The sequence below is a fragment of the Podarcis vaucheri genome (genome assembly GCF_965113315.1).
Source record: "Podarcis vaucheri genome assembly, chromosome: 9".
In the NCBI taxonomy this organism is placed as follows: Eukaryota; Metazoa; Chordata; class Lepidosauria; order Squamata; family Lacertidae; genus Podarcis; species Podarcis vaucheri.
This window is the reverse complement of record NC_138767.1, coordinates 15,952,679-15,964,645: the sequence shown is the minus strand read 5'-3', so window position 1 is coordinate 15,964,645 and position 11,967 is coordinate 15,952,679. Positions and strand designations below refer to the sequence as shown.

The following is an 11,967-nucleotide window of genomic DNA, read 5'->3' as shown; positions in this document are numbered from 1 at the left end:
TGAAGTCACAAATCCAACCCCACCGTCCGCACCCCTTTCCTGTCGCCAACCATCCATGCTGCTCAAGGGGAACACTGCAAGACCAGTATTATTAATCTAGTGCAAAAAACCCCCCAGAAATCCAAATAGGAACCTGCTTTGTTCAGTCAGTGCCCTGCTAATGGGCCCAAACCAAGAGAATAGGAACCGTGAAGGCCTTATGCTGTTTTGTATGGAAGCCAATTGGGGGGGGGGGACCTAGCTCAACTGTAGAACAAGTTCACCTCCTTGTGTCTTTAGGCAGGGCTAGTAAAGACCCGTTTGATACGATGGAGAGCTGTTGCCCATCAGACTAACCAATGCTCAGCTAGATGTACCAATATTGCGACTCATTATAACACAGCTGACTCTGCTTCTATGTTCCTCTGTCCATCTGGCCTAGTAACTGGGACTCTGAACGCCCACATTACCCACACATACCTGCAGGGGCCCGCTTCCAATATTTGGTCTTCTGGGTTTGCTGGTTGCGGGAATTTTCTTTTTGGGGTGGAGATACTGCCTGCTCTTTGTTTGCTTGTTGTTTTTTGGGGAGGTGCCCTTGTAGGTGCTTTGCTGATTTTTCTATGGGGGGGAAGGGCTTGCCCATCAACAGTCCCTTCCCCACCCCATGAAATGGATATATATATATCTGTGGTGCCCACCCACAATATTTCCTTAGAACCCCCAAAAGGCTGGTGACTCCTGGTCTAAATGAATTAGCATTAGCTCTCCAAGGCTTCAGAAAGGTTGTTTTCACAGCCACCTGAAGTCATTTCCAGCCAATCTCTTTATGGTGTGTTCATTCTGATTTGTTTGCATGACTGTTACTGAGCATCCATCTGGATTTGTCTGCACGAAGGCTATACAACTTCCTGTCAATTGACTGTAATAATAATAATAATAATAATAATAATAATAATAATAATAATATATTTATGCCCCACCCATCTGGCTGAGTTTTCCCAGCCACTCTGGGTGGCTTCCAATCAAGTGTTAAAAACAACACAGCATTAAATATTAAAAACTTCCCTAAACAGGGCTGCCTTCAGATGTCTTTTAAAGATAAGATGGCTACTTATTTCCTTCACATCTGAAGGGAGGGCGTTCCATAGGGCGGGCGCCACTACCAAGAAGGCCCTCTGCCTGGTTCCCTGTAACTTCACTTCATCTCACATCATGCATTTTTTGTCACTTTCCTTACCTGGTTGTTTTTTTAAAAAAAGTGGTTTTGTTGCGCAAGAGTGCTTAGATTGCAACCCCCTCCCCCCAAAAAAAACACTGGCTGGTATGCAATTGAATCCCACTTGCAAAACAGAGGCAGTCTGGAGACAGGCTGAGCCAGCCAGTCCAAGACTCTCTATTCTAACAAGCTCTCCAGTTGCTTTGGTGGAAGCTGTTTCCAGAATCGCTACCCCAAATCCTTCAAGCAGCAATGCTAAGGACTAGAACTTGGGCCTTACGAATGCATCGTGATCCTTAATTCCCTCCACATTCTGGTCTCACGGATTAAATGGCTCAGATTACACACAGCATCTGCAAAAGTGCAAATGCACTCGTAGGTGCCAAACCTGCCTGCAGAAATATGCAGTGTATCCAAGTTCCTTGTTTTGAAAGTTCCTCACCTTCCTGCTCTTTGATCTGCCGTTCAGAGGGATACGCGGGAGAAAAGCTCCCGAAGAAACCGGAAGCGAAACTGAGTTAGGACACACGTACCTCCGTTTGCACCATGCCGTGCCTCTGCAAGCGCATTGTGCGAACCACGTCAGAGATGTCAAACTGGCAAAGGAAAAAGAGGAGAAGCTGTTAGGCACCACTGGTCTGGAAAGGAACCTGATGAAGTGTTCTAGAAGAGTGCACCAGTGCAAGGGCTAAAACGAGGACTGCACACATGACATACAAATAAACCTCATTTACAGTACATGGCGTTCCCCAAAGGATCTTAGGAACGGGTGCTTATCCCTTACAGAGTTACTGTTCCCAGTACCCTTAACAAACTCTGTCTCCAAGGCAGTCTGTACATGTTCAGCAGCAGTCTTGGCTCTGAGGAGGAGATTTCCAGCAGGGCAGTGGCAGGTGGATGCTTAACCTCCACAGAAACCCCTTCTTTGTCATGACCCCAGACTCTAAACAGTGACCAAGGCACTGAATCAATGGCTACAGGGACCCTAATGAGAAGTTCCATGAGGTTTCTGACTCTGAGGAAGTCAGTGGTGATCAAGGGCTGCTTGGATTGGCAGGAAGCTGCTGAGTTAGAGCTCCAAATAATCAGTCTATAGAACCAGAGCCGTGACCCTCACCATCTCCTGAAGAACTAAGAGCATCCCACAATGCCTTGCCAGCAGAGTGGTCCAAGGAATACACGAGGCAGGAGGGCTATGGAGCAAACAGGAAGTGTCTGCCTTCAAACCAAAAGGCTGGCTCTTAAAGAGTCTGCAGTTCTCCAACACAGGAGAGGTGGCCTGAACACAAAGGCCTCAGTCCTTTATGGAGCAAGTTGCTCACTTGGAACTCTCTGTGGTGCTGTGGCAACTGGCCTGCTTTTATGTGCCCCAATGTGCTGCTCCTTGGGCCTGACTCTAGGGTTGTGTGCCCATCTCACTTAAGAGGCCGGGGGCCAGTGCTGTCCGGAGACACTTCCGGGTCATGTGGCCAGCGTGACAAAGCTGCATCTGGTGAGCCAGCGCAGCACACGGAAACGCCGTTTACCTTCCCGCTAGTAAGCAGTCCCGATTTATCTACTTGTACTTTGATGTGCTTTCGAACTGCTAGGTTGGCAGGTACTGGGACCGAGCAATGGGAGCGCACCCTGCCGCGGGGATTCGAACCGCCGACCTGATGATCGGCAAGTCCTAGGCGCTGAGGTTTTACCCACAGCGCCACCCGCATCCCAGGCCCAGAATAGGGCACTCTAAATAGCCGCGTTCCAATGCAATAATGCAGAAATGTGCCAGTAACCCTGGGGTGGGGCAGGTGATTGCAGGTGAACATCTGCAGGTGGGGGAATGATTAAGCATCCCTCTTCCCATTTGCTGCTTCTCCACTGTAAGCTGCCCCCTCGCCCTGCTCTTTGCAGATGTTTGGCAGAAGTCAGTAAAGGTAAAAGGGAAAGGCAAAGGACCCCTGGACAGTTAAGTCCGGTCAAAGGCGACTATGGGGTTGTGGCGCTCATCTCGCTTTCAGGCCAAGGGAACCGGCATTTGTCCGCAGATAGCATTCCGGGTCATGGGGCCAGCATGACTAAACCGCTTCTGGTGCAATGGAACACTGTGACAAAAACCAGAGCGCGCGGAAATGCTGTTTAGCTTCCCATTGCAGTGGTACCTGTTTATATACTTGCACTGGCGTGCTTTCGAACTGCTAGGTTGGCAGGAGCTGGGAAACAGCAAAGGGAGCTCACTCTGTTGCAGGGATTTGAACTGCTGACCTTCTGCTCGGCAAACCCATGAGGCTCAGAGGTTTAGACCACGGTGCCACCCGCATCCCTGACAGATGCCAGTAGGCCTGGGTGCACTGATGAACATCTAATTCTGACCCCAGAGAATACTTGCTCAAGTCAGATACATATTCTGCTAAGGATATGCAGCTAGTCTTGTCCAGGGGTGTGAGGCACCATATTATACAAATGCACGTGGTTATTTTCCACACATTTCTGAAGTGCAGAGAGACCTGAACAGTAAGCTAAAGGTAAAGTGTAAAGGGACCCCTGACCATTAGGTTCAGTTGTGGCCGACTTTGGGGTTGCGGTGCTCATCTCGCTTTATTGGCCGAGGGAGCCGGTGTACGGCATACAGCTTCCAGGTCATGTGGCCAGCATGACTAAGCTGCTTCTAGCGAACCAGAGCAGCGCAAAGAAACGCCGTTTACCTTCCCACCGGAGCGGTACTGTCAGGGAACTGACATCGGAGGAAAGGGAAGTGGTAAGGCTCCCAGAGACTGGGAGAGAGTCAACAGCCAAAGCAGGGACCAGCAGGGGGAGCGCGGGGTCTCTGGAGGAGGATCTCAGTAATGCTGAGAGAGACGCAGCAGCCCAGGCAGGAAGCAGCAGGGGAGAGAAAGGGGTGAGAGACACTTCGAGCGAAAATAGCGGGGAGGTGTCAGAAGCAACTGCAGGGAGACCCATGCTGCGCCGGAAGCTGCCACGTCGTGAGTCCAGGAGACGCGTTTCCGTTAAGGAACTTCTTTGCTGGAAGCGCTTCCGCAGACAGCCACTGTCAGACTCTACTAGTGACTAGAGCAGACATGTCTGAGGAGCTCTGTCACACACAGAGGTTTGTGGGGTCGCACAAACTCTGAAGGGGCACAATTTTAAGCACAAGCAGCTAACCATCCCCTGACAGCAGTCTGACAGCCTCTGTACGCTGCCTGTGCAGGAGAAAGCATCATGAGCAACCCAGTCGGAACCGGAGACGCAGGGGTTGGAGCTGGTCCAAGCTTGGAAGAAAGGTATCAAGCTCTGGAGGTCCAACTTGCGCTGCAGACGGCGAGGCTCGAGGAGAGAAGGGCTCAGGATGCTGACAAAAAGGGGAGAACCACTCAGTTCCCCAGAAAGGTACCAGGATTGGTGCAGAAGTTTGGGGGGGACCCCAAGGATTACCATGCCTTTAGGACTGAGATGCAATATGCTCTGAATGTGCAGTTTGATGAGTTCCCTGATGAGGAATCGCGAGTTGCGTTCGTAATTGGGCATCTTGAGAAGGGGGCGCGGGACTGGGTTCGACCCCTGATGGCAACGCACAACGATATCCTAAAGGACACTATGAAATTCTTTCGTGCAATGGATATCATGTTTTCCAGCGATATTGAGGAAGGGTTGGTACGCAGACAGCTAATGGCTTGCAAGCAGGGAAGCAGATCTGTCCGTGAGTACTGGACTGAATTTACCATGCTGATTCACAGATTGGGGTGGGATTTATCGGCGGCACCCATTCAGATGCTATTTGAAGAAGGTCTTTCTTCAGCTGTGAAAGACGAGCTGGCCAGGAGCCCCAGGGCGGGGTCTATGGATCAGCTGACCAAATCTGCGCTGACCATTGGAGCGCGCCAGGAGGCAAGAGCCTTGGAGAGGCGGGAAGGGAGAGGGGAACGTTGGAAGGAGTTACGCATTCCAGACATTCCTGAGCCAGCTTTCCCGCCGGCAGAGCCGATGGAAATCGGAACAGCCCGCGCGCGCGCAGTTTCAAAGCCCAGTGAGGGGGCGAAGAAGGAGGGAAAGGGAGCCCGGAAATGCTATCTCTGCCAACAGCCAGGCCACTTTGCCAGAGTCTGCCCCCAGAGGAAGGAATGGCAAGGGATGGTGGGAGCTGTTGAGGGGGAAGAGCAGGGAGAAACGGAGCAGGTAAAAGCCAACGCCTGGTTGCCAGCAGGGCACTGCAGCCAGGCCAAAGAGCAGTGAAAGTGCCCCTTCCCCAAGTGCCAGTGCCAGAAGCTCCTCGACCTGCTCTAGTGATTGAAGTGTCGCTAGAGCTGCAAAATGGACACCCCCTAAAAATAAAGGCGCTGTTGGACTCAGGCAGCTCCTGCAATTTCATGAGCAAGGAGTTTGCTGCTGAACACCAGATACAGACTATCCCTTTAAGCAACCCCCTGCAGGTGACCACGATTGATGGCAGGGAACTGTTGGGAGGAGGCGTCAGCTTGCAGACCGTCCCAATGATAATGAGGGTGGCAAGGCACACAGAACTGATAGCGTTTAATGTGGCCACCTTGGGAGGCGCTCCCATTATTTTGGGAATGAGCTGGCTAGCCCTACATGATCCGCTGGTGGGCTGGCATCAAAGAGTGGTTTCCTTCGGTTCCGCACACTGCTTAGAACACTGCAGGGCGGAAAAGGGGTCAGCAGGGGCCCAAGCCACCCTAGCAGGGACGGAAGTGATGGAGAAGGGGAAGGTGCCACCACAGTATGCTGATCTCAGCGACGTGTTCAGCGAGAAGGAAGCGGACCAACTACCCCCGCATAGGCCCTTTGATTGCCAGATCAATTTACTCCCTGGAGCACAGCTTCCTGTAGGCAAGTTGTATGCCATGTCAGACAGGGAGATGCAGGAGTTGCGAGCGTTCATTGACAAGAACCTGAAGAGAGGCTTCATCAGAGAGTCCAAGGCAGCGGGGGGTAGCCCAGTGTTTTTTGTGGATAAAAAAAACACGGACAAGCCGAGGCTGGTATGTGACTTTCGGGCCCTAAATGCAGTGACAGAGCCGGCGGCTTTTCCTATGCCCAGGATTGATGATATTTTGACCAGGGTGCGAAAAGGAAAGATTTTTACAAAGCTGGACCTAAGGGGGGCGTACAACCTGATACGTATAAGGAAAGGGGATGAATGGAAGACCACCATGTTCACCCCTTTGGGGGCATTTGAATACCTCGTTATGCCTTTTGGATTACAAACAGGCTCCGCGTGTTTTCAAGCCTTTATGAACCATGTACTGGGGCCTTTGCTCTACAAGAATTGCGTGGCCTTCTTAGATGACGTGTTGGTGTATTCGGAGAATGAGGAGCAACATGTGAGAGACGTCAGAGAAGTGTTGAGCAGGCTGCAAGCCAACAGACTGTGGGTGAAACTGGAAAAGTGTCAGTTTCATACCAAGGAGGTGGAATTCCTGGGGTACCGCTTGTCAGACAAGGGGTTGGCCATGGACCCCGGCAAGGTTCAAGCGGTGCTGGAATGGAAAACACCCAAGACCAAGAAGGATGTGCAGAGGTTCCTAGGGTTTGGAAACTTTTATCGTAAGTTCATCCGAAACTTCGCCCACCTGACGGCGCCCATCACGGACTGTCTCAGCAGCAAAAAGAAGTTTGTTTGGACGGGGGAGGCGGAGCGAGCGTTTGAGGAACTGAAAAGGGCCTTCGCCTCTGACGAGCAATTTCTACATGTGGATTTACAAAAAAAGCTGAGGGTCGAAACAGACGCTTCGGACAGAGCCATAGGGGCGGTGCTTCTTCTGCAGCCGGGGAAGGAGGGGTCAGAGTGGCGACCGTGTGCCTTCTTTTCGCGAAAGCTGAACAAATCTGAGAGAAACTACACGGTGCACGACCGGGAACTTCTTGCGATTTATGAGGCCTTCCGGAGATGGAGGCATCTACTAATTGGTGCACAACAGAAGGTGCAAGTGTGCACGGACCATAAGAATCTAGAGTATTGGAGAACTGCGCGAGTGCTCAACCAAAGGCAGTTGAGATGGGCCCAGGAGTTCTCCAAATTTAACTTTGAGATTTGTTACGTACCAGGCCCGGAGAACGTTAGGGCGGACGCTCTCTCACGCAAACCTGAATATTTGGAGGGAGAGGGTGCACCCGAAGAGACCCATGTTATTCCCGAGGACCGCTGGATGTGTGGGGCGGCTTTGGTGGGGCAAAGGGAACTGGTAGAGGGAACGGTGCAGGATGAATACGCCCAGGACAAACTCAGGGGTCTCAGGAGGGAGGGAGACAAACCCGGGGGTTTTGAGGAGAGAAACGGGGCGTTGTACTACAAGGGAGCGTTATACATACCTGAAGGGGAATTGAGGGAAAAGGTACTCAAGCAACTGCACGATAGCCCCACAGCAGGGCATTTTGGGCAACACAAAACCATGTGGCTGGTTACCAGGGAATTCTGGTGGCCCAAGGTAAGGGAAGATGTGCGTGAATATGTGAGAGGGTGTGACCGATGTCAACGAGCCAAGGGGGAGAGGCGGGCACCGGCAGGTTTATTAGAACCACTACCCACGCCGGAAAGACCATGGGAGGCAGTGGCAATAGATTTCATGACTGATCTGCCCAGGTCCAAAGGGAAGACAGCCATTATGGTTGTGGTAGACCTGTTAACCAAGATGGCCCACTTTATAGCCTGCTCACATGCGGTCACAGCAGAAGAAACCGCTAAATTGTTTGTGGAAAATGTGTTTAGGTTGCATGGTGCCCCCTTGAGGGTGGTTTCGGACCGAGGGAAACAATTTACTTCCAGGTTCTGGAGGAAGCTCATGAGCTTATTGCATGTAGAGGTGAATTTTTCCACTGCCCGTCATCCAGAAACCAATGGGCAGGCGGAAAGAGCTAATGGTGTCCTCCAGCAATATTTGAGGTGTTATGTGAATGACAGAGAGAATGATTGGGTGGAGAAGCTGGCGTTGGCAGAATTTGCCTATAACAATGCAGAGAACGTGTCCACGGGGATGAGCCCTTTTTTGGCCAATCACGGGTGTCATCCCCGAGCCTTCCCAGGGGGGGAGGGGGAGAACTGGAGCGTTCCTGCCGCAGAACAGTTCGTTGAAGAAATGGAAGCGATCCATCGCCAGCTCCAACTTAATTTAAACAGGGCGAAGGAGGAATATAAGAGGCAGGCAGACAAAACCAGAAGGGAAGGGGAAAGCATTAGGGTGGGGGACCAGGTGTGGCTGTCCACCCAAGGGTTACCATTTAAAGGAGGTTGTAAGAAGTTAAGACCCAAAAGACTGGGCCCATTTGAAGTCACGCAACAGGTCAACCCAGTGGCTTTCAGACTCCGGTTACCGAACCACATGAAGTTGCACCCAGTGTTCCACAGATCATTGCTGTCACCGTATATAGGGGACAGAGAGGGGAGGGTCAATAGGGGACCAGCTATGGAAGAAAAAGAACACAGCTACCATGTAGCGGAGATTCTCGATTCCAGGTGGAGGGGAGAGCAAGTAGAGTATTTGGTAATGTGGGAAGGGGAGCCGGAGTCGGAAAACACCTGGGTCAGGGCAGAGGAGGTAGATGACGAGGTTTTGATTGAAACTTTTCATCAGAGATTCCCTAGAAAACCCCAGCCAGTGGCGAGGTTCCGGAGGGAATACTTCGCCACCACCGACGACGAAGAAGAGTTGGAGGGGTTCGCTGATTCCGAGGTGGAGGAGGATTCAGCGAGTCGGAACGAAGACCGATGGAGGGAATTGTTCGAGACGTCTGAAGATGAAGAGGATTCTTTTAGGGGTTTCAGCTCCTCACCGCCCAGAGGAGAAAGTAGGGGCGGGGGAGAGGGGGGCCCTGGAGGGGAGGTGGATGTCAGGGAACTGACATCGGAGGAAAGGGAAGTGGTAAGGCTCCCAGAGACTGGGAGAGAGTCAACAGCCAAAGCAGGGACCAGCAGGGGGAGCGCGGGGTCTCTGGAGGAGGATCTCAGTAATGCTGAGAGAGACGCAGCAGCCCAGGCAGGAAGCAGCAGGGGAGAGAAAGGGGTGAGAGACACTTCGAGCGAAAATAGCGGGGAGGTGTCAGAAGCAACTGCAGGGAGACCCATGCTGCGCCGGAAGCTGCCACGTCGTGAGTCCAGGAGACGCGTTTCCGTTAAGGAACTTCTTTGCTGGAAGCGCTTCCGCAGACAGCCACTGTCAGACTCTACTAGTGACTAGAGCAGACATGTCTGAGGAGCTCTGTCACACACAGAGGTTTGTGGGGTCGCACAAACTCTGAAGGGGCACAATTTTAAGCACAAGCAGCTAACCATCCCCTGACAGGTACCTATTTATCTTCTTGCACTTTGATGTGCTTTTGAACTGCTAGGATGGCAGGAGCAGGGACCAAGTAATAGGAGTTCCCCCTATCGCGGGGATTTGAACCGCCGACCTTCTGATCGGCAAGTCCTAGGCTCTGTGGTTTAACCCACAGCGAATGTAAATGGAACATTAAAAGCTCAGAAGAAAATGCCACCTAGGGTAGTTAACCTGTGAATTCTCTGAGTATATATTGAAACTGAAACTATACTTTCCATGGGGATGTTGTATCTTTCGTACCCATTGCATTAGAAGAACGGTGGATGCAAAATAAGCAAGCTAGCCAGATAACTGTAGGAAAGAGAATGGATAGTTACTCACCTCAAGATCCTGGCTGATCAGTCCCAACACCACGTCTATGCAAATAAGCGTCCCTGATCGTCCAATGCCTGCGCTGCAATGAGTGATGATCGGCCCTGATTTGTGGATGTGCCTCATGTAGGATATGAAGGTGAGCAAATCATCTGGCTGAGAAGGTGTGTCATGATCTGGCCAGGCAGTAAAGTTTAGGTGGAAAATACGCCGGAGTTCGCCAGTCTAGATTTTAAATTAAAGCAAAAAAAACCAGAAAGAGAAAGAATTGAGGCTTCTGTGAAGAGTAACAAGTCTCTAAGCAAATGCAAAAAACTGCCACTTTTTGAAAACCCAACAGGCAGCTATCTCGTGTAGAGTTTTCTCCCTCCTCTATTTGAGTATTGTTAATGTTCACTACTATTTATACAGCTAGGGTTTTTGTTTGTTTGTTTTTCCATGGACATTATGTTACATGAATATTAATGTATTAAATTCCCCTTCCCTCGTGGTATTATGTATGTTTTCTTTTCTTTTTTTTATTCTTTTTATTGAATTCCTTTTATACACACAACAAGAAAAAAAAATACATTCATACTAAAAAGAAAAGAAGAAAAAAAAAGAAAAAGTGAGAAAAAAAAATCAAATAAGGTAAAAAAGAGGGGAGACAAAAAACTACAACAAAGAACATAAAAACAACGACTTCCTTCCCTACTGATTTCGGGTATATACTTTCAATAGTTTCATTTTTACCGCTGGTATATTATTTTTAGTTTGCACATCGGAAGTTTTAAAACAGACCTGCTGTATTTGGTAAGTTTTTAAAATTACCTTCAAAATAAACCATAAATTTGTTCCAATCCTCTTTTAGCTTTGTATTTTTGTGATTTCTAATTCTTTGCGTCAATCTTGCCAATTCAATAAAGTCGTATAGTTTTAACTGCCAATCCCTCACCGTTGGAAGATTTGTGCTTTTCCAATTTTGAGCGATTAGCATCCTGGCCGCTGCTGTTGAATATTGGAATAGAGTTTTATCTTTTTCCTGAATTTCTTTCCCGACCATCCCTAGTAAAAAGGCCTCTGGGTTTTTGGGGAATGTGTATCTAAATATCTTTTTTAACTCATTATATATCTGGTCCCAAATTTTTTTGATTTCCTCACATGTCCACCACATATGTATAAAATTGCCTTCTTTTGTTTTACATTTCCAGCAAGCCTTGTCTGCAGTTTTGTACATTCTATTCAGTTTTTCTGGTGTTAAGTACCATCTGTAAATCATCTTTTCCAAATTTTCCCTAATTGCAGCGCTTGCCGTAAACTTTAATCCCTCACTCCACAATTTTGACCATTTTTCGTATTCTATATTATGCCCCAGATCTATCGCCCATTTGACCATAACTTCTTTGATCTCTTCATCTTTAGTTTCCCATTCCAGTAGTATATTGTACATCTTAGATAATATCTTCGATTTACTTTCAATTACTTCAATCTGAAATTTCGACTTCTTTTCATTCATTCCTGTTTTTTTATCTTCTGTCCATTTTGCATTAATTTGATGATACTGTATCCAACCCGTCAACTTCTCCTTTAATTCTTCATATGGTCTTAGTTTCCAGCTGTCTTGGGATCTTACTAGTAGATCTTCATATGTCAATTTTCGCTCTTCCATATTTGTTTTTTTAATTGATAAGATATCTGTTGGGGATAGCCACCAGGGTGTTCTCCATTCCAGCAGTTTCTTATTTTTTTCCCAGACTTCATACAAAGGACCTCTAATGATATGGCTCGAAAACCTTTTGTGTACTTTTTCTTTATTTGACCAGAGGTAGGCATGCCAACTGAATCTATTATCGGCCCCTTCCAGGTCTAATAAGTCAGTGTCCTCTAAGGTTATCCAGTCTTTAACCCAGCAAAGACAAGCCGCTTCGTAATATAATTTTAGATCCGGTACTGCCAATCCTCCTCTCTCCTTTCGGTCTGTTAGTAATTTGAATCTGATCCTTGGCCTTCTTCCCTGCCATATGAATCTTGAAAGGGTCTTCTGCTAGTCCTTAAATATTTTAGTCCCTCTGATAACCGGTATGTTTTGAAATAGGAACAGCATCTTAGGTATTATGTATGTTTTCTTTGCGGTGGATACCTTCAGGTGACACGCAACTAACATGT

At 48.9% G+C, this 11,967-nt stretch overlaps 1 protein-coding gene across 6 annotated transcripts in view; it reads right to left on the bottom strand.

The window, feature by feature from the left end:
* Positions 1–11,967, bottom strand: part of PTPN13 (protein tyrosine phosphatase non-receptor type 13) — a 172,333-nt gene that overhangs the window by 1,193 nt on the left and 159,173 nt on the right. For all 6 annotated transcript variants that reach the window (XM_082236237.1, XM_082236238.1, XM_082236240.1 and 3 more), the window contains 2 exons: positions 9,832–10,047; positions 1,732–1,794 (listed from right to left, as the gene is read on the bottom strand). In XM_082236237.1, coding sequence (XP_082092363.1) covers positions 1,732–1,794; positions 9,832–10,047 — 279 coding nt within the window. The remainder of the gene's footprint in view (positions 1–1,731; positions 1,795–9,831; positions 10,048–11,967) is intronic.